The following is a 22,846-nucleotide window of genomic DNA, read 5'->3' as shown; positions in this document are numbered from 1 at the left end:
GATCATTTGCAGGCCCTCCTATTTTGTTTTGTTTTGTCTGTCTCTTACTCACTCTTGCCCTTTTTTTCCCCCCTCTTTTCCCTTCTCCCTGCAGTAGATTTTGGGGGGGACTTGGGGGGGATATGATCGTATCCTGACTTTTCTGTTGCGCAGTGAGCTGAGGTTTGGCTGTCGTCCAGCTTTGTCTGCTTTTTCCCGGGCACATTCCCATCTCCGGCACGCTGAAATTCCTGTCTCTGGAGCGCGCTCGCACTATGTCGGGCCTGATGACTGCGGTTGGAAGATGAATTGCTCTGCAGGCATTTGTTTGACAGATTCAGCCAGTCTCGATTGTACACGTGTTAAAGAAGCCGTATGGAGGAGATCAGATTGACCTTGCCTTAAGTATTTAGTTGCGTTTCCTTTCCGTTGTTAAAAGACAGGGATGGGATGGCACTTTTACCGCTGTCCTTGACCCACGGAACCCTTAAACTTATGCGTACCCCCCATAAATCTGGAGCCAAGAGTCCATGACGTTCTATCTAAACAGTTGCAACAACCACAAGGAGAGTTAGAGAAGGAAGTGAACATGAAGGGAAATAATGATGCTCTTTGTCTGCGTATCTCCAGAGCTGAATGTGGCATTTTATCACCCGCGTCCCACTTTCGCGATTTTTCTCACATGGCAGGGGATTCATCAGATGTGCCTGGATCGCGGCATACGGTTTTCAGATTAAGCGAGGCGAACACAGACGCGAGCCTGAGCTTTCTCGAGACTGTCGGAAACCCTTTTCAAAGTTTAGAGGATGACGGATTACTCCATAGAAGACGGTGGATCTTAAATAGAGCAAGGACTTTGGGGAAAGTATGATTTTCCAGTATGCGAGGAGGTTCTGCAGGTTTGCTGGAACCTCCTAGATGTTTAATGTTTTGTGGAAGCAACTGTGGGAAGCGAGGACGTCCGTGCTGACCCTGCCACGGGCGCGTTACTTTGAAGGTTGGAAGAGATGTGACCTCTCCATCTGAAGTTTTGACTCTCGGACCGCAGTTGGAGAATTTGACTTTTTCTGCCTCTGCTGGAATATTCTGCTAACCAGCCCAAGCTTTACCAGCCTCCGTCTCATCTGAGAGCACTGTCCTCACGTCACACAAGGCCCGTCTGAGGCATTAGACCAATGTAACCTCAGGTAACCATCATGCCATTACGAACAGACAGACTGTGCCTTATAGCTCATATTGTATCAGTTTGGTTATTTGTTTATTACATGTCAAAGGGCTCAGAGCGTCTCAGAGGCATTTAGTGTTAACTCTTTTTTCTTTCACCATCAGAATCAGAATCAGAATTCCTTTATTAGTCCCCCGCAAACGGGGAAATTTGCGCATTGCAAAAATTCCTTTGTGCCATTTAGCTGGTTATACTGCGCCAAAGCCTGAGTCATTTCTTTTAACAGCGCATGATTCTGGCTCTGGCTCTTTAATGAAGTGTTATGTTTGGAATTGCTTTGTGATCCCAGTTTTTTTTTTTTTTTTTTTTTTTTGTCATCAGCGAAAAATGGATGCAAAGTGGAATCGTTCAATCTCTGAGGCCAAGTATAATGAGAGCTGGAAGTCGGTGCTTCCCCCAACCCTTGACCCCGACTCGTCAGCAGCATCTAATCAGACATTCAATCATTTTGAAATGATTATTTCCTGCAGGAGGCGCACCCTGCTCCAGTTTTTTTTTTTTTTTTTTTTTTTTTTTACGATCAGATGAGCTCAACGTTTACAGGCCAACTGTTGCATCAGTTGCACTCAGAGGTTACTTTTCTTTTCAGCGAGGTCTGCTCTCTGGAAGAAATGTTTGTGCTAATGATGTGAATCTGAACCTTTTAACTCAGAGGTCCGTGGCGTTCAGCGGAGCAAGCATGCACTGTATTACTCATCTGTAATGCAAACCATTCCACACTTAATTAATCAGAAAACCCTCTACCGGTTAGTCGTTAACTGACAAAATATGTGCGCAGCCTACATGGGATGGTGCTCAAATAATAGATCTCTTGCTCCTGCAGTGACTTTTCCTCGTCTGCCTGTCTGCAGAGGACTTGGCCGCACTGCAAGTATGAGACGTTTTAAGTGGGAAAACAAACGAAAACGCTCGCTCGTTTTTCGTTTTAGATGCTGGGAAAACGGCAGCGGTTGTTTGCTCTCACGGACACAAGGTGATGCTTTTACCTTCAGCTGTAACCAGAACTGTTATTTCTCACTTTGGATATTGCAGTGTGTTGGGATGGAAGAAGTATTTAGTTGTATTCTGTTACTTTTGAGGTAAAATGTCTGTGCTTTGATGTCTGGTGTCTGCTTGGCTTCCTCACGCAAGTCTTTTTAAAGATGGCTAAATGTGAATGAATGATGCAGAGACACTTGGATGACTCTTGAGGGTCGGTTCAACAAAACTGCAAAAGGACACATTTGTCGGCTAGCTCTAGCCACGCGGATAGTTTTGGTTTTGTCCGCCAAAGCTTTGAAACGTCTGTAAGACCATTTCTCTTTTATTTAAGTCACCAAATAAAGTTCTTCCTTGGTCTTTATTTGTTTTTAGATATGTATCTACAGTATACCTTGAAGCCACAGAGAGAGAGAGTTGGTCCGACTAAAACTGCTCTGAAATGGACACATTTCTGATTTTGTCCCATTGATGAAGTATTTAAAACGTGTATTGTTTAACTGAGAAAGTAAAAACAATGAGCTTGTCTACTCTGCCTAAAAGCATTTCTTTGATCTAACTTATAAAGGATTTTAAAGGATGTATATCTCTTTCAAAAATCTGTTTAAATTGGCTATTCAAGATAATGTAAGCTGATGCTGAAATGGCCTTCAAAATGGTCAGAAAAGTTAATTTCACCAGAGTTTCTTCGACTTTGCCTTTGTCATGATCATAAAACCTATTCTGAGTCGGGTCGCCATGGTTTGTCATTTTAAAAACCGCTGTAATCTCTTCAAATACAAGTTGCTGTGCAGTGCTTTCTTCCCATGCCTGGAGTTCAACAAAAATGTAAAATTTGCTCCCTCATTCACCACAAGAATGTGAAATATCTTGAAATCTCAGCACAGTAAAGCAGAACTATCTGCATGGCTGCATATTCATTGAAAAATGTGTCTTTCTGTGATATGACTGAACTGGTGCCTTTTATATTCAAATCCTGTGTGTGAGTAAGACAGGAGCCTAGATTACATAACATTAGTTAGGATGTCTAGATTATCCCACCTGTCAATCCTGCATACATCATAGAAGCTCTGGGAAATTTTGCTACCAAGATGAATTTATCACTGCTGACTACGAGCTCCGGTTTCAGTCTCTTGGACAAATATCTTCCATCACTTAAGGTCTCATAATCGACGGCGCTCAGGAACCACTTGACGCGTGAATCATTCATACCGCCCCATAAATAATAAAACCCTGGCAGCCAGTTAGCAGCACCTGTAACTTGAAACAGTAGTTCGTGAAACACAATCTTTTAACTTGTAAACTAATGTGTTTCACCTGCCTTGGCCGCAGCGTCCGGGCCCGCCGCAGACAGGTTGCTCTCCTCCCGCTCCTCTCAGCCTCCCCCATCCTGACCTTGCTTCCTCTTCCTCCGCTGAATTTTTCACCAAAGCGCTTTGATATATTCCTGTCCCACGGGAGCCTGGGTAATGCAAAGTGGAAGTGTGAGGCGTAATTATTTCTCAAAACCGCACTTCTACCCTAATTAGCTCACTCCTCAGAAGTGGGCCTTGCATTATTTACACATCAACGGGACACACAGGGCGGGAAATAAATATTCATTGTTTGTTGACTTTGCCCCGGTCCCTCGGCTCAGGCGCAAGTTGAGTCGAGAGCCGCTGTCATTGTGGCTTGTTTATGCGACTTCTGCATCGCTGGTGCCCGGGACGTAATCTGTCTTGTTCTTCTGTAATTATCTCCACTCATGCAGACGCACAGACACCAGCTCAGAGTGGCTTTAATAAGTGGACAACATCCTCGCTCTGGCACAACCAGATCAGATGAATGGGCGCTCGGTGATGAGATACGTTGTAATTGTGACCTTGCGCAGACTTTCTCGGGCGGCAAGAAGCATATTTTACTCAGCCAGGCTCTGACACCATTTCAGCCACGGCTCCCTCAAGCTTTTTGTTTTGGGTCATCTTTAATGAACTCAGTTTTTTTCTTTTTTTTTCCCCTAAAGGAGTCAGGCTTTACAAAGAGTTTCCTGCTACTGTTGGTTGCAAAGCAGATTTGTGGGTCTGTTTTTCCTGTCAAAAGTCGCGTATGAATAGGCGGCTGTATCTGACCCCCCACCTCAGTGGTCATATGGCCTTGAGGCCTATTGTCTGCTCTGTAAATCCCCGCAGGGAAACTCTTGTTGCCTCTCAAAGCTGAACCCATTGTCGACTTTTGACAACAGTTCTTTTCCCATTTCCTACTTCATCTGGCTAATGCGCTGCTTCATCTGTGTGCGAGTTTCAGGGAGTTGTGAAGAGAGAGGTGGGGGTAACTCGCGATGCCTGGCACAATAATTACCATAATCACTGTCAACATTAATGGAGATCCTATCACTGGAGAATTTAAACACGGCTTTTCCATATTTATAGAGTCAATAAACAGAGAATGTGCAGCAAAATGTCTGTTATGATTCAAAAGCGAGCCGTGTTTACTGGCTTTGAAATGCATATTTGGGTTAGTGGATGAGGCGGCGGGGATCGCAGTTTAAGTTGTGGGATATGAGTGGAAATGTAATATTGCCATACTAGACGCAGAACATCTGAAACCATAAATGTCTCACTCTCACTGTCTCCAGGATTTCCACTTTCCCTCAGACATTGGCTGAGCTTGTGTAACTGCTTCTCTGACTGCTATGCATTGGATTTGTTATTTTGGTTTGATTCCTATTGAAAAAAAAGCTTTTTTAGTTTATTTTATTCATTTTGTCCTTGCAGATACTTGTTTTTTTAATTTGTGTTTCGTGTCAAACATTTGTGCGGGTGGCCCCCTGATGTTCACTTATTGGGCCTGGGCTCTCCTTGTTCAAGTACTTCTGGAAGGTGTTGAGATGGGTTGACATCAGGGCTCTTTGTAGACCAGGTTCCTCGTCACCTAACTCTGAAAACATCACTTCTTTTTGGACCTGGCTTTGTGGACGCAGGCTTTGACATGTTGAAAAAGGACACTATTTCATAAAATCCTGTATGTTGTTGCATTCAGTGTTCGCTTAATTGAGCCCAACCATCCAAAACCATGCAAAACAAAGCATAAAAGAGCCATTGTGAAGAAATGTCTGCATACTTTTGGCCATGAAGTATATATCATCCGCGAGCTATGATGGCGATGGACGTTTTTCCAAGTGTGGTGGGGGAACTGTTGGGGGTCCCTAAGTGGGCTCCCATGGTCTTTTCCCAAATGAAGAAAAGTTAAACATCACTTTGATTTACTTGAAATCACATAATATATATAAACAGTTGATCTAATCGCAGGTTTCACTCTTACCACCGCTGCGACAGTATTAAATGTAGACTATCAGAGCACGTCTTACTACATGGGATGAAGTTTATCTACATGGGGGGTCTATGGTTGTCAGTAATGTGTGTTTATTTTAGTTTCTAAGACATGAAAGTGAAAATCCCTTAGCTGCAGTCAGTTTGCTCTCCTGTTACATTCACTGTAAATCTCCACGGAAAAGAGCCTAAAGCCAATTTGTATATTGTATGCTTTCCATGAGCTCCACTGACAGTGAGGTCTACCATGTACCCACATACAGTTCTCTAGATATATATGGCGGTTGAACCTGTGGGTAGCGTAGCTATCCGAGCAGTAGCTGGTTGCACTCCTGTTGCTGCCACCTACAGTGCTGACAGTATCAACAACTGTTCTTGATAATTCTTCAGCTTTCCTGTCTGCTGAATTAATTAGGTAATTAAATGCATTACTCTTTAACTAAATACTTTTATATGTGACTTAAAGTGGCTTGACCACCACAAGTCACATGAAGTCAGTGACGGCTTCTGCGCTACACTAGTTACATTTAAGTTTCTCTGATAAGCCACTTTTTATATTATGCTTACAGTTAGCTGCTATGAATGTTGTTGAAAAACTCAATCACTAAGACGTTGTGCCAAAACTGATCACTCCGTTACAAAAAACAGGCAAGGAAAGTGGTTAGGCCACAGACATTCTCACTATTCTAGAGCTAACTTGCCACTGCAGTATGGTATATTCCATTTTCTGCTTTTCGAAATCTATGTTTTTTTTCTCCAATATATCACATGTCTATGGTATAGTAGTTCTGTATAGTTTAACACATGTTTTAAGAAGGATTAAGCTAGGCTACAATTAGTCCTAGCATTAATGCTACCCTGGCAGGCTAGGCCAGATAGCTAACATTTAAGTTTTTGCCTGGTGTTCTGCCTACTCGATTCTCCAACATTACATTTAGCTACTTCTTTATTAATGCAATTTGATAAACTCAATTGCTAAGGAGTTTCAGCAAAATTGAAAAATTGAGTTTTCAATGAGTTTGTATCACTAGCTAGCTATAACTAGCAAGAGTACAGTCACGGCAGTTTGAGTTTTACCTCTGTTTTCTAGTAATTTTACATTGGTATTAATCCCAAAACATGTGTTAAACAATAGTTATAGTTATTGCATACTAATTTGTATGCAGCGTAACAGATGTCAAAATAATGTGGTCTCAATTCATAGTTTCATTCATTGTATTGTTTGGCTTTGAAAGGCAGACTGTGGTCAAGATCTAAGTAATGATCATTGAATAAAACAATAATTCAGTCTCTTTCGTTTTTGACTTTTCAAGTGTCCAACCTATACAACAACACTTCACACTTTCCCGCTCTAGCCTCTCTAGAGTCACAGAATGATAACTTTCCCCTTGCTTCTGCAGCTTTTTCATCATCTGAAATCCAAGAAGATGGATGTGTTTTTTTTTTTTTTTTTTTTCTTTTTTCCCTAACAGCTGTAGCAGGCTGAGTTTGGCAGAGTTTTAACGGAAACTGTGGTGTTTATTCTTCTTCTGCAGGTGGAGATCACGCTGCAGGACGTCAATGACAACCCGCCTGTTTTCCCTAATGATATTCTTGATGTGACCATTGAGGAGAACGTCGGAGATGGCTTCAAGATAATGCAGCTAACAGCCACGGATGCAGACGAGGTAATGGCTCCCAGAGTTTCTATTCTGCCTGACAGAGTTTTTGTACTTTTCTATTCCCGTTTTCCACTCCACTGCTTTCAGAATAGATATCCTGGGAGTGATTTGAATTAAAAATATGCTCTAAATTTTTGTTCCTACCGTGTAGAAACCACTATGGCTTCAAATGGCTTTTTGAGGCCAACGCAGCTGTCAATATTGAAATGGAGTTAAGTCGACATCCAGTATCCGTATGTTGGACCATTTTCATGCCAAAGAAAGTTGCAGATATTTAGGGAAGACGAGCAATCAAAACAACATCAAGACTGTGGTAGGAAACCATCTTGCCCTGTGCAAAATATAATATTTATTGTAAAGGTAGAAGTAGTACATTCATCATGTTTCTGATCAAATAAGCAAGTAAAGATGTGTTATTTTGGCACTTTCCAAAACAAAATATACATAGTGCTTTGCAGACAAGATAGTCAGAGCCACAACAGTAGCAAAATTAATAAATGTGATAAAAAATAAATAAATTAAAAAAAAAAACATTTTATGGATGGCCCTTGAGTCTGGTGAGAGACTTCAGGCCAACATAGGATTTATTTATTTATTCATTTTTTTAATCAAATCCGTGCATTATTCCCAGAAATTAAGAAAGTAGGAATAAATCAACCCAATCAGCACAACAAAGGTTAGCTAAGTATGTTTCTGAAAAACCACAGATAAACTTAACTCTTCTTCATGTTGCTATTTTATATTTTATATATTTTTTTCTATTTCTGTCTCATCACTATGCTGTGCTTATGATCTGCTTGGGTTCAGACCCAAAAAACACTTGGTTAGGGTTAAGAAAAAAATTTCAGAGTTTGTCTTAAAATAGTGTACACATTTTGGTCGGCACGAAAGCGGCTGGAAATCTCCCCACAGATGTCAAACTGTGGCTGCCTGCTTAGCAGCCGTGTGGCTTGTTATTATCTAGTTTTTTTGTGTAATCCTGCTCACAAACGAACCAACCAATCAACCAACAAACGGACAGGGTTAAAAATGTACGTGTAATCTCTTCATGACAGGTAATAAAGGGCAATCCAAGTCTTAGTCACCAGCAAGATGATAATCCTGATGCTAGAAGATTTAGAGTGAACAATAGATTGTGGATATTTAATAGAGTGGAGCCAGGAGGTGTTTTAAAGGTTAGTAGGCACTCTGTGTATGGTGTCAAACTCAGCATAAGTGAAATTTTGATTATTGATTAGTCGATGGTTAGAGAAATGAATCACATGTATTTTATAATCCACTTATTGTGTAATCCACAACATCTTTTCAGACATTGTCTGCACAGCTAACCAGCTGATTTAAAAAGAGTGGCTGACATTACATAAGAAAATTGCTTTAGAGGACATTGCTGTTAGTTTAACCCATGAATTTGACAACTCAGAGTGACACAAAGTGGCCAAGACAGATTGTGATCCCTTCACCTTTACACAGTAAGACCAACACATAGACCGCTTTCAATGAGTTTTTCCTTCTGCATGTTTCTTTCCACACACACACACACACACTCAAAAATCATCCTATTCTCTCTCACATGATGATATTATCTGAGACGTGTTGAGGCCACTGGTGTCACAGACCATGGAGGAAAGCGGCCAGTGATTGATTTTTCGTTCTGCCGCTTTGATAGTCCCTCTGCGGCCCCCCATAGTTCACGTTACATCACCAGCTTCACTCTCAATTAGTTAAAGGCTCTGTCTTTAGCTGCTTTAGGCAGGATATAGACATTAAATCCTGCAGTGAGCAAAACGCAGGCATTTCGGAAAGGTCTGCGGTCCGTCACCAATGCCAAAGGACACAGTTGAAGTGAATGGAAAAAGTCAGGCGGTAGAGGGGAAAGAGATTAGAAAGAGAGAATACAGACTCAAATTTAATGTTAACTTATGAGGCCACACGTCTTTTATTGCACAGCTGTTACCTCACCCCCTTCTCCTCACTATGAATGTGAGAAAAGTCGTACAAACTTTTTCTTCGATTGGAACACTTTGACTGTAAATCTCAAACCTGGAGGCCGGTCAGTCTTTTCAGTTGGGGGATTTTAAAGGACATTATTTGATTATTTTCTTTTTTGAGCACCAGAGTATTCATAGCTTTGATCTTAACTGTTTTAGCATATGGTATTAAAATCAAACTGCAGTTGTTCACTTTGTCTTCACATCTGAATTCAAGAATGTCAGCCTGAGCTGTGGATCTGTGAGGTGAAACTCTTAGTCATTTGTAGAAACGTATTCAGTTTTGCATGCACATTTATGCAAAAGACTTCCAAGAATGATAAGTTTAAAGAACATCCATCGAAGAAGAGCCACGTTTCGCCTCAAGGCAGGGTTTCAAATGAGAAATAAAACATGTAGAGACACTTAAAGAGAATGTAGAGGAGCCTTTTTAGGAATTACAGATTCTAGAGATGTTTACTCCAAACTTCAGCACCGCCATGAATAGGTTGCTAAATAGAAGCCTGTACTTCATTCCAGCTCTCACTCAGAGCCAGATATGAGGCCAGCCAAGTCTTTGCCCACATCCTTACGCAGGAAACTTAAGTTGCGCTGACACTAAGCGTACGGAACGTATTTGGAGCCCTTGTTGAGAAAGCCACATGTGTGAGCTGGTGCAGAGTAGCCAAGAGTGCAAGCTGTTGGCCAGCTGACGGGCTGAATTCAGACATCATAATGATCCCGTACGATTTAACAGTGCTACATGTGGGATTCATGTGTGAGGGTATTAAAATGCTGTTTCTACGCATCCGTTTTTTTCGCTATGCCCATTTCCACCCCCGAAACGACGGAAGAGGTTGCATTAAGGTTGAAAGAAAACCAATATAGAACTTTGCTCTTATAGGCCTCTCTGAGAATGTTTCTCACCTCATTTAAATGGGATATGTGGCCTCCTCTGCTTTTGGAAAGGCTGTGAATGTTTTATTAGAATTCTGACCTACTGTGGAAAATATGTCACAGGTAAGAAGCCTTCTTAATGAAGAAAAGTGCAACAATGGGTGTTTTAGGAGAGGACTTTAAAGTAAATGTAGCCTCAAAATGAACAGTAATTTGTTCCAGAGGCCTGCACACCCACTGCAAGTATGTTTCTAGACACTTTTTTCCCATTATGAATGCTTCCAACCCAGATTTACCAAGCTACAGTCGCCGGTTGAGCCATTATCTTCGTGACAACACGTTACTTGTTTTTCAGGAGTCTGTGTTGTGATTGGCTTGCTTGTTCGCTGCTGCTGCTGCATACAGGAAGCTCGCTATCCCCGCCGGCGCTGTCTGCCTCGCACCTCTCACTTCTCGTAGGAACCGCGTGCTCCCAAAAACCACTCATCTGCTAAATGAGTTTCCTTCTGCTGCATTCTGGTACGCTCGTGTTTAATTGGTCAGCCCCTCCCCATCCTCCCCTAGCAACCCACGGCATCTTTGGAGAGCTGTAAAGTAGTCAAACCCTTCAGTGAAGGTCAAGAGGGCGAGCCACGTGTGACTGTGTGTAAGATCTTAATTACTTCTGTTAGATTAGCAGCAGAAAGAGAGATAGAACCAGTCAGAGGAAATAGTGCATTGCAATGAGAGTGGAGGTATTTTGTATGTGTTTAAATGATTGCCTGTGTTTATAAGTTGTATAGGTGTGTGTGTGTGTGTTGGACCTCGGCCTAGATGGACCCCCTGCTCAGCCTTTCCCAACTCCCTCGGTCTGCCTTTGAACCCTATCAGAAAATTAATTGGGAAACCGCGGGTGTTGGTATCCGGACTGCAGCCCAGGTGGCTGATGGGATTGCCAGATCTGGAGCCACTGATTGATGACAGCAGGGTCCTTAGATGAGCAGAGCCTCAACTCCACTCTCCTGGTCTCCCTCGTTTATTACCGGGCCTGGATCTCTGACCAGTTCTCTGGTAATGCAATGAGAGACTGGGTCAAGAAGAGAGGTTTTATCAGTCATAAAGACAGGCCAAGGGAACTGGACATAAGTTATTGACTCCGTCTGAGCCTTTTGGCAACCAGCCGCCATGTACAGACTTGTTGGTACATGAACATTAAAGCACAAAGTCTGTTAAAGAAAGAAGGGAAAGGTAATATTTGTTTTGTGGGGCTGACTGAACTTGTTCTGTTTTTCATTCACATAATGTTAATTCTATGAAAAGTTGCATGAATATGACTGTGTGGTTAGTTAGTAAAGAGCACATCTGGTACTCCAATATTATTAAGTTAAATGGTAAAAGCTATGTCCCATAATGAAATTGGAAACAACGTTAATTGTTTTTCTAGTACTTTGGGGAAGCAGAAACACAAAGTTTGCCAGTTTATCATCTTATTGGAGCAGTTCTGTCCCACTGCCAAAGGAAAGTCCAGTATCTCCTTACCCTTTTAGCTTTATTTTGGTCTCCACCATCTAGGAAATAACTACCTTTAACTGGGCTGTAACTAACAATCATTTTCATTATTGACCAATCTGCCAACAAATGTTATGATTGATAATTGATTGTTAGGCTATAAATTAAATTGTCAAAAGTTGCTCTTCACAATTTCCCCCAAGTCCAAAGCGACATCTTCAAATTGCTTCTTTTGTCCAACCAACTGTCCAAAAACAAAAGACTCTTCATTTACTATCAACAATGTCCAATAAAATAAGCAAATCCTCAGATTTGTTTGAAAAATTACAATTAATCAATTATCAAATTAGTTTTTTTTATCAACTATAGGAAACATCCTCTTAATCCTTAATGTAAATGTGGCACTGTTTTCACTAGAGAGTTGCTAACTTTGTCCACCAATAGGTTGGTCCTTGTGGTGTTGTCAACAGTATTGAAATATCGATACTTAATGTTATAAATATCAATTTCAGTACCTTTTTGCGGTACCAGTATTCCAGTACTCTCTGTGTTTTTGATCTCATTTGTTCACACAAGCACCGCTGTAGTGCCTACATAGTCCCATCTCCCCCCGAGGTGAACAAACATGTGGTTGTGCTCACCGCATCTCAAATTTTATGACCCCGATGTTGTGGTAATTTTACCCATGATATCAAATAAGGTGTCCAATATTATTCAAGGTATTATATCAAAGTTAGAAATTGCAGTATTGTGACATCAAGGACTTCAACTGGGTCCCTTCAGTTTATGGGAGCTTTGTTTGTGGAAAACAGCTGCCTGCTATGTCTAAAAACCACCCTCATGGGTTGAACCAAAACAATAAGCTGAAAGACAATAAAATACTTCATAGAGCAGAGATTAATTTTCAGTTTGGCAGAAGTTACCTGTCTGTTCATCACTGCTTGCAACCCATTTCACAGTACACATGTTGTTTCCTGCGTTAATGAAACATATTTCACTGTATCTTTAAATTTGGGGCTTACAGATTTTAAATACATAATGCCATGTAAAATGAAGGCATAAACCCGACAGTGTGCCTCAGGACATTTTTGAAGGCCGCTTGTATTTACATTTTTATTGAGACCATATTCCACTCATACAATGAGCCCTTCACGAGACGGGATATAAGCACAGTACACCTGAAGTATCTGAAGCGCACCTGTATGTGATCACCACAGTCCCCTCAGCGCTTCCTCTCCATTGCCTTCGCACGAAGTTCGGGGATACAGTCGTTTTGATCAGAAACCTTTTACATAACGAGGCTGTGGCGTCAGAGGGGCAAAGATGCTAAACAGCAACGCGCAGCACAACAACAGGGAGTTGAGAAAAGTTTAACTTTATGCTAATTTTCCAAAAATAGCACTTGTGTTCCCACAGAAAACTGCTTAATTGTTCGGAGAGGGGGTTGAATATGTAAGTTACGTGCTCAGCAAGTACATGCCTGAAAGTTGCAGATTAGGCAAGAGGTGAGAGACTTCATGCCTTTTAATATCACAGCAAACAGCTCACACTCAGCAGCTAATGTTACCCTTCAGCATTACTGCATGCATACAGTTTATGTAAAGTATAGGTTGTCATGTGGGCACCATTGTCCACCAAAGCAGTAAATGTGTCAGTATGCAGCTACAGCATCGGCTTAATGCAACGCCTCTCTGTATAAGCCTTTCCATTGTCCTGCTGAGATCAAAAAGCATCGTGCAAGCATCAGACATAGCTGAAAGAGTCTCTTTTAGCTTAGCTCTTAACCAACTGTAACCAGAGCTCCATATCACGGAGTAGCAGTAGCTTTTTGATGTTGCTTTTTTCTTTTTGGCAGAAGACACAGAGAGAGACGGTTGTCTGATCTCTTATTGTCCCCGGCACAAATATAAATGTCAAGCTCTGTCGTCAGGCTCATTCAGTTGTCATATCACATTCAGTCCAGTTCTCCTATTCCAAGGCCTCTTGCTACGGCTATCACATGTGTCATAGCGCTTGTACTCGTCCAAGGTAACAGGGGATCTATTAGTTGCATTTATAGAGGAACACTATAGCCCCAGAAGTTCAAAGTCTGCGAGAGAGTCTCGCTAGGACACCACCATTCAGCTTCTGTTTCCTTTCTTTCACTCTGTCTAGTGTGACCTGATCTCTTCTATATAAGCCCTATGAATAATACAATTTAAAAAATATAATGTGTTTTAAACTGTTTGAAAGTGTTTCTCACAGATGTCAGTGGTTAAATAAGTGTTTTTCACTGCTTAAATCTCCATTAAATCAAGGATTTGTCTCATTGAGTGTTAAAAGTCATATTTTCTCAGAATTAATGAAGAAATCTACCAGTTTACTGAAATAATCCCAACTTCTGCCCCTCACAAATCAATGTATTGAAATCATTTTGAAGAATCAACTTTTATTTTTCATTATCCTTCACTGCAATTTGCCATAATACTGTCTCCTTTCAAGATTCTGTCACTAATTTCGAAATGCTCTTACTTCACTGACAGATTTATTTCAGTTTTTTAAAGAAAACAAGACCTGTTGGGCTTAGTGACAGGCATAAATGACTTCATGAAATGGAGATTTATGCAGCGTGTCTCTAATGACATGAATAAAGTTTAGTTTTATTTTAGAGATGGTGTTTCACCAGGGACATTTTTCTAATCAAATTCATTTCAGAAAGTTTGGAGTTTCTCATGTTTGCGCGGGTCATCTGGGTCCATCACATCCATTTTCTTCTACTCCTTTTCCTTCTTCTCCTGTTTTTGTCCCTGTCTTGATATGTGATCTATTGCATGGTGTTTTTAAAACCTCAAGCCTCGCCTTCATGGTGTGTCTCCGTGAAGAGGTCACAGTGAAGGGTTTCATTCATGCCAGACAAGTAGGCAGTTTCATCTGGAGGCGTGACACGCTAACATGTGTGGTAAACAATCTGATTTCCTAGCGGCTAGCGTTGCTTTGATGCGTGTAGTCATGACGCTCTTCTTCTCCCGAGGCATGAGAACTCACAGAGTTCAGCAAAGTACATCAAACCTGTTGCTGCCCCCCCCCCCCCTTTTTTTTTCACTCTGAGTTCTGCGAAAGAAGGAGACAGTTGGAACAGTGTTCTGGAAAACATAGCTACATATTGACTTTGTGCAGTAGATTTTAATGTGATACTAGGAACTCATAACTGCTTTAAGTTGAGGTCACTATACTTGCAAGTCAAGCTATAAAACCAAAGTTACAACCTATAATATTTCATTTTCTGTCTTCGCCTCAGGGTCCCAATGCTCTTGTGACATACACCATCATCAGTGGAGCAGATGACAGCTTTCGGATTGACCCCGAATCGGGTGATCTGATCGCCACCAAGAAGCTGGATCGGGAGCGGCGTTCGAAATACACCCTGCTGGTGCGTGCAGACGATGGGAAACAGTCGTCTGACATGAGGCTGAACATCACCGTGAAGGACGTCAACGACCACACGCCCAAGTTCTCCCGCGTTACATATTCATTTGATATCCCCGAAGACATGGCGCCGGGTAAGATCATGGTTTGCAAAATGAAACGTAAATTAAATGTAGATGGCAAATAAAAGATTGAAGACTCAGACAGGGAATGTTTTGTCTTCTGCAAAAGCCCTTACTGAACTTAAATAGCTCTGTTAAGGTCATCAAGACCATCAAATTATTAGGAGCAGTTTCTACGTAGAAGTTTATAGAACTTTTTTTTTTTTTTTTTTTTTTACATTTTTATATGACTGTTGTAGCCCTCTAAAATCCTCTGTATCTTCCTTAAGGGGGAAATTAAGAGTTTAATAGGTTAAAGGGACGGTAAATGATATCTGATTTATATGGAAATCTTTCGGCGACAAGCAAGATTTACTGTGATACTGATAAATGTCTGGCACAGCTCTTTCATCCGTCTCATTCCTTCTATCACAAGAAAAAGCCAAATAAGCTAAGAAATCAAAGAAGAATGTCTAGTGAGGATTGAATTATGATCTGATCCTCTAACGTACCCGTAAAACACTTCATAATAAGCTGTTTGCTCATTTTCTTCATACCTTGGAGTTTTGTTTCAGCCCAAATGAGTCTTTTTTTTCACAACTGGCGGAGCAGTCACTGACTCACTAGTATTAATAAACAGCCATAATAACCCCCTGCAGATATATTAAAGTCACTGTGTTCTATAGGGCAGTAAACTCTAACTTCTCGCCTCTGCCTTGCAGGCGCCATCGTGGCAGCGATCCTGGCCAGCGACTCTGACTCAGGGGTGAACGGAGAGGTCACCTACTCACTGGAGGAGGACGACGAGGACGAGACGTTCCTCCTGAACCCTGTGACGGGAGTTTTCAACGTGACGCGTTCGCTAGACTACGAGACTCAGCAGTACTACATACTGACAGCCAAGGCCCAGGATGGAGGCGGGCAGGCCAGCACGGTCAGAGTGTATTTCAACATCCTGGATGTGAACGACAACCCGCCCATCTTTAACACCAGCACGTACAGCACATCAGTCTCCGAGAGTCTGCCGCCTGGATCCAGTATCGTCACTGTTGGAGCAAGTGATGCCGACGATGGTATGTACACGCAGGAAATTTGATAGAAGATATGCTTAGGATTTCTTTTAAGTCAGTGCCATGATGAAATTAACATATATAATCAGTGATGGAGGAAACTAAGGACATTTACTCAAGTATTTTCCTCGCATACAATTTTAAGGTACTTGAACTTCACTTGAGTATTTTCTTGTCATAATAATTTATACTCTGCTACATTTTGTCAATAAGAATTATTGGTAATTTTTTTAGTCACTAGTTACTTTGCTGTTTGCATGCAGCATCCGAGCCCAGTTAATGTATAATTTTTTGTTTTGAAAATGCTGAATATCAGAAAGGATATCCAGCCAGACAGGTCAGTTGTTGACCCGTAATACATACATGTATGGGTATAATTCACTTTTACTTGTAGTTTTGATACCTGAGTACATTTACATTTAAGATTCTTTAAGTTTTTTTTGATAATTTACTTATTTAGAAACTTTTGGCAACGTCAGCAAATAAATGTAAGTTGCATACCAGTAAAAGAACAAACGTCAGATGACAAATGTAATGAATTGTAGGTAAATCCCAGTCAAGTCAAGTCAAGTCCATTTCAAGGTTACGAGAGAAGTTACTATATTCAAAGGAAACAGTCGTGTGTGAATGATTAAGCAGTAATGTACTTTCATACTGTATAAATCAAGTGTGAGTTAGCCAATGCAGCTTAATTTAATGTAAGCCTGTCATTCTGTTATGACAGTTGGTTGCACAGAAGCACTCAAACCTACATTTTATTTTTCATTTTTTATTTTGCGTCATGCACGGACGATCCGATGAAATACATCTTCGCCGTGTGATTAAGTGGCTCGAGTTATTTCTGCGTCTCAGGTGGCGGAGTTCCGTGTCTGTGAAGTGCAGTGTGGTATTCAGAACGTCACCGCTACTCTCCCCTGCTGTAATTACTGCTTCAGCCAGGCCTAATGTGGTTATAGTGACCTACATTCCTGGGAAATACACTGCCTAGTTCTCAACCAGAGTCTGGCTTCTTTCTCCACCGTCCACATAATCTGACCACGTCGTCCACACAGATATATAGTTGCTGCTCTCCACTGTCAAAATAAAACACCGCCATTGTAAGCACTTCCTAAGCCCTGAACCCCGACCCCCAGACTTTGTCTCTAGTCGCCATAGCCTAAAATCAGATGGAAGTAGCACTCAAGCTTTTGATAAGGGATTACTTGTATACTGTAAATACACGCTGGAGTGTGGGAAGGTGCTGGCGCTTTCCACATGAATACCCTGTTGAGTTGAATTACAGACGCTCAATTTAAGCTCATTTTAACCCCCGGTTACAGAGGAGTGCTGCGGATTAGGCCAGATTTCAAGGTTAGATAGTTTACTGCATCTCTGTCACACTGTACTTATCTCATTTGAATAAATGTTTCAGCTGTTAGGAATTTCCCTAAATGGCACAACCACCAATCAGTTCCGGAAGTGGTTTGGAGTGGTGTTTCTCTTTTTGATGGCAATCTGTCCGTTACATGAATGGATCGTCAGCTTGGAGGACGAGAGCAGCAGCCAGAGCTACAGCTGTTGCTCATGCACAATTTGTGGAAATGGATGTTGATAACGCGTACGAGTGCCTTATTCAGACACGTACAGAATGTTTAACAGTCACATCTAGAACAATAGATGCTGGTCAAAAATATCAACAGCTGACCTGTGGTGTACTACACTCTCTGTTTGTTATCTGGTAATTTGTTTAATACAAGGTCATACTAAAAACAATCCTTATTTTTGCCACTGTACTGTCACTCAACGAGATTATCAGTTAAAAATACACCCTAACCCTCAGTATAATTGTAGAAAATAGGTACAGTAACAAGAGATAGCATCCCACTAGTTCCTGCCCCACCACACATTTCTCCTATTAGTTTGACACTAGCTTTTGTTAACTCTACATTCTGGGAGAATAACACACTTAACCTTCGGACAAAATACAAACGTAATTTCAGGGTCAGACAGTCTTGTTGTTGTTCAGAACATTTTTGAATGGAGTGCTCAAGTGACTGCCTGGGAAAATGCTGTGATTAGTTTACTAGAACTGCACTGATCAATTGATTGGCCTATTGACAACAACTAGGGTTGTTGCAATACCAGTACCACTATTGGAAATGCCTGCAATACTGCCTAAAATGTGGTCCGTATCGGCAAGTACACAATGAACTGTATGATGCCATAAATGTTTTTTTTAAACACCTTGGTTTCAGCTCTGTGTTCAATTTCTTGCATCTCATTGGCATTTAGAACTTACCAACATATTAAGTTACCCAGTATAGCTTTACAAGGCAACTATTGATTCGGTTAGAAGGATTAAGATAAGACTGTCAATCCCTCACTGGTGAAATTGAATGGTGAGAGCATTTCAAGCAGAGGGGCAGAAGGAAACAAGAAAAAGCAAGATAATTACCCTGGATCTGCAAGTACTCAATTAATTAATAAGTCAATCAAAAAATGTTACTGACAGCTATTTTTATAATTGATTGATTGTTTCATTTTTCATGCAAAACTGGGAAACATTTTCTGCTTTTGGACTGTTGGCCGGACAAATTAACCAAATTGAAGCTGACGCTTTGGGCTCTGTTATATTGTGACATTTGATTGACTGAACAACAAATCAATCAGTCATGAAAATAATAAGCAGATTAAACATTAATGAAGGTCTCAGAGTATGTGTCCTAATGTACACTACACTTCAGGACTATTACAGAACGATTGTCCTCTCATTCTCTTTTTTCATGTATTTCAGGACTAAATGCCCAGCTCCTGTACAGAATTGCCTCTGGTGATCCCCAGGGCCACTTTGCCATCACAAAGGAAGGAGTCCTCCAAACCAAGAAGGCCTTGGACAGAGAGACCCAATCTTTCTACAACTTGGTGATCACAGTCAACGACCTGGCCCCGCCTCCCATGATGCGCTTCACCAGCACAGCCCAGGTGTCGGTCATCCTTTTGGATGTCAATGACTGCCCACCAACCTTCACCTCTCAGAAGATGACCTATATCCAGGAGAACACACCTGTGGACACGGTGGTGTTCACTGCCCAGGCCATAGATGCTGACAGTGGACCCAACAGCTACGTCGAGTACTCCCTCAGAGGACCTTTTGGTAACAAATTCAGCATCGGCCAAATCGACGGAGCTGTGAGATTGGTAGGGGAACTTGACCGTGAGGAGCTTTCCAACTACACCCTGACTGTTGTGGCCACAGATAAAGGCGAGCCCTCTCTGTCTACAACAATGGATGTGACTATGATGGTGCTGGATGTCAACGACAACACGCCAAGCTTCTCACAGAATATCTACGACATTGAGATGGAGGAGAACACTCTGACTGGGACTGATGTCATCCAAGTGTTCGCCAGCGATGCAGATGAGGGCACCAATGGGCAGATCCGATTCTCTATCTCAGGAGGCAACACAAACTCTGACTTCAGGATCGACTCCGTTACTGGGGTGATTTCAGTGGCAAAGCAGCTGGACCGGGAAGCACGCTCATCCTATTCTCTGGTGGTCCAAGCCACCGACCGAGGCAGCAGCCCTCGGGTGGATCGTGCAACTGTTAACATTGTGTTGTTGGATGTCAACGACTGCCCGCCTGTGTTTGAGCTCTCTCCTTACACTGTCAACGTTCAGGAGAACCTGGAGAACCTACCAAAAAACATTCTGCAGGTCAGTATGTTTGTTTTCTCTGTTCAAGAAAGTTAAGTAATTTTGACGTCATTAACATTCACAGACGGGACCTCACGAGTGTATAGAAAGCCGTGTTTATGAATGACAGTTCTTAGACCTTAAATAAGCTAATGTCTTAACCACATTTGTAGTAATACTAACCTAATAACTGCAGGTATGTGAGCAGTATTAGTGTCTTAAACCACTTACCGCGCTGGTCTTTTTTTGCTAAATGCCATGATGAATATCGGACTGAAATGATATAGGACTGCAATTTGCTCTGCACAGTTAGACACTTAGAGGATTTTGCCAAAATATGAAATTAGGCTAAATTACATGACAAGGCAATTAACATCCAAACTGCTCTGATGACTAAATGAGCCATATATGAAAAACGGAGGAGAAGGACTGATTTCCAGTGACAGGGCAATTTCATTTTCTTTCGCTTGTGTACCTTGTGAGGAAATGAGGGTAGAGTTAGTGGTGGGAAGGGGTCCAGACGTGGTGGATTTTGCCACACAGAAGCTCACATCTGTGTGCTAACCTGCCCATGTCTGTCTGTGGCATGCACGGCAGGGTGGGCCGGGGAACCCACAATACATATGGGCACACCAGTGAAGTGGGGTAGTGTCATGTTGCTGCACGAGGGGAAAATCGTACTCACTAGTCGTTTGAAACTCAGACACCATTAAATGAATGTCTGAATTCCCACAGCAGCCCACTGGGGTCTTTTGTGACTCTCTGGTTTTCTTTTTGTGGATTCCCTAGAAGAGCCTGATTAGACAAAGTGAATAAGTAATGATCTTCCTTCCCTTAACAATTACCTACATGGTGCCGTTCAGCACCGTGAAGGTAATTAACCCTCAGCTGCTTCAGTGGAAAGACCGAAGAGGATGGAGGTTATACTGGTGGTAGTTACTCCCAACTATATTTGGTGGTTTGTGAATTGAGCTCCTCTAAAAAAACATCCAAGGATGAAAAACAACTGTGAAATATGAAAGAATTTGATGTTTTTTAAATTGGGTAAATCACCTGTTGCATTTGTCAACACCAGCGGTGCAGCAATTAATCAAGTGGTTGTCAGATATTACATGTATCATAATTTATTTTGATAATCTGTTTGAGTAAAATGTTTGTTTTTTTGATGCATTGGTGAAGATTTAACTACCCAACATTATGCAAAGTAGTTCAAAAGTTATCTTTATAAACTGCAACATTAAACTTGATTACACTATGCATCAGTGCATCAGTAATAATAATCAAAGTTTCTAATATGTATTATTATAAAACTCTTGAAGGGTCTGTATTAGCATTTTAACTTTTGATATTTTAATGGTCAGGACTTTACAATCCGTACAGCATATAATATCCTCTAGATTTTAAGCTTTTATATTTAGGTCAGGAAAACTGTACAAAAAAATTTTAAATTTTGATGCTGCCATTCACTGGCAGAAGAAGTACTCAAACTTTAGTAATAAAAGAAGCCACAACAACGTAAGAAATATATATTTTTTTTCCAGTGAAAGCTTTGCATTCAAAACTACTTAAGTCAAAGTATGTAAGTATTATCAAGTCATTGTTACGCGGTGACTCAGTGTCGCATTGCTGTTGATTATGCTATCGGATTAATGCATATGACACTAATGCATATGCACTAATTTAATGAAGTAGCTGGCTGCAGGACAGCTGATTTCTACCAATTGTTGTTGGTTTAATTACTGTTTGACACTGCATTGTATTTGATATGCTCATTATAGGTTGATTTTAAATCTTTTTATTTTAATTTTATCTGAAGTTTAGTTAAATAAAGATTATTGTATTTGGGGAAAAAATACTTATCCCCTGAGAAGAGTAAGAGTGTGATCGAACACTGACATTGAAGTACAGTACTTGAGTGAATGTACATAGTTACTTTTCCATCCCTGCTGTCGTGCTGTTAAAGTTCCCTCTGACTCTCCAGTTCTTCTATTTATTCCAGAACTGTTGCTCTTCTGCTGGAAATGAAAAACACATTTCTTGTAGGAAGAAGTTTGATCCTCAGAATCTCCCTGAAATCTTGTTTCTGTTTTTTTCCAGGTTGTTGCCAGAGACGACGACCAAGGTGCCAACGGCCAGCTGAGCTACATGCTGAGCGGTGGGAATGACGAGGGCGTGTTCAGCCTGTCGTCCAGCGGTCAGTTGAGCCTGACGCAGACTCTGGACCGCGAGGCACAGGGGAAATACGTCCTGCTGATTACAGCCACTGACTCAGGTACGACCGCAGTGGAGGTTCTGACCTGTGAGGGCGGCTGATACCATCTTGAAATGTTTGAAAGAGGATTTTATGCTGGCCTTGCAGTATTATGTTTTAGTTTACAGTGTTGTTTATGTTTGCACTCGTGAAACATTCAGCCTTTTAAACTTTATCATCTATGATCTGGTGTATTTGGTGAGCACTATGTCATTTATCCTTACATGGACCTTGCTGAATTTTCGCAAAGGCTAGAAACATATTTTGTGATCTTCCAGTAAAAACGAGCAGAAAGAGAACATTTTGAGAAACTAGCTGCAGTGTCAACAAACAGCATTTTGATTTCAAAGTGTGCACAGAGCTCTTTTTGTGTGGCGCAACAACCCAAACAGCTCGGGAGTTTTGCGCTTTCAAAATAGCGGGTATATTTTGACCTAGTCCCCAGAAGTTTCGATTGAACAGCATCCTCTGTTTATTTGGATACGGCGGTAGAGCTTGTTATAGCCAGATAAAAGGTTAACTTGTTATTGCATAGAGGCCAGTTAATGTGCAGTTAAAGGAGTACATGCGTATCCCCGTTGCAGCCAAATCACATGGTATCCTAGTTAAGTATATGTTTCCCCGAGCTGCTCTGGCACGGCCGTCATGGTCTGAGGGTGGTTCTGTTTCATTCCTGGACTGACCATGTGACCGTTCATAACGCTGTTTTATTTTTGACTGTGCACAGGCTTCGGTGAAAATCGGAACAATGTTGCATGGAGGATGTTTTTTTCTTTCTTTTTTTTTCTTTTCAATGTTAGAGACTTGTACATACGCACACATCTTCAGGTCAGGTAATCAT

The 22,846-nt window shown here is 41.3% G+C and overlaps 1 protein-coding gene across 1 annotated transcript in view; it reads left to right on the top strand.

Moving 5' to 3' along the window:
- Window positions 1-22,846, top strand: part of LOC119007587 (protocadherin Fat 4) — a 117,094-nt gene that overhangs the window by 52,445 nt on the left and 41,803 nt on the right. The window contains exons 2-6 of the mRNA XM_037077358.1: window positions 7,026-7,157; window positions 14,781-15,042; window positions 15,732-16,082; window positions 18,853-19,775; window positions 21,852-22,026. Of these exons, the coding sequence (XP_036933253.1) occupies window positions 7,026-7,157; window positions 14,781-15,042; window positions 15,732-16,082; window positions 18,853-19,775; window positions 21,852-22,026 (1,843 nt within the window). The remainder of the gene's footprint in view (window positions 1-7,025; window positions 7,158-14,780; window positions 15,043-15,731; window positions 16,083-18,852; window positions 19,776-21,851; window positions 22,027-22,846) is intronic.

Source organism: Acanthopagrus latus, chromosome 18 (assembly GCF_904848185.1).
Source record: "Acanthopagrus latus isolate v.2019 chromosome 18, fAcaLat1.1, whole genome shotgun sequence".
NCBI lineage: Eukaryota > Metazoa > Chordata > Actinopteri > Spariformes > Sparidae > Acanthopagrus > Acanthopagrus latus.
This window is presented reverse-complemented; position numbering and strand designations above follow the sequence as displayed.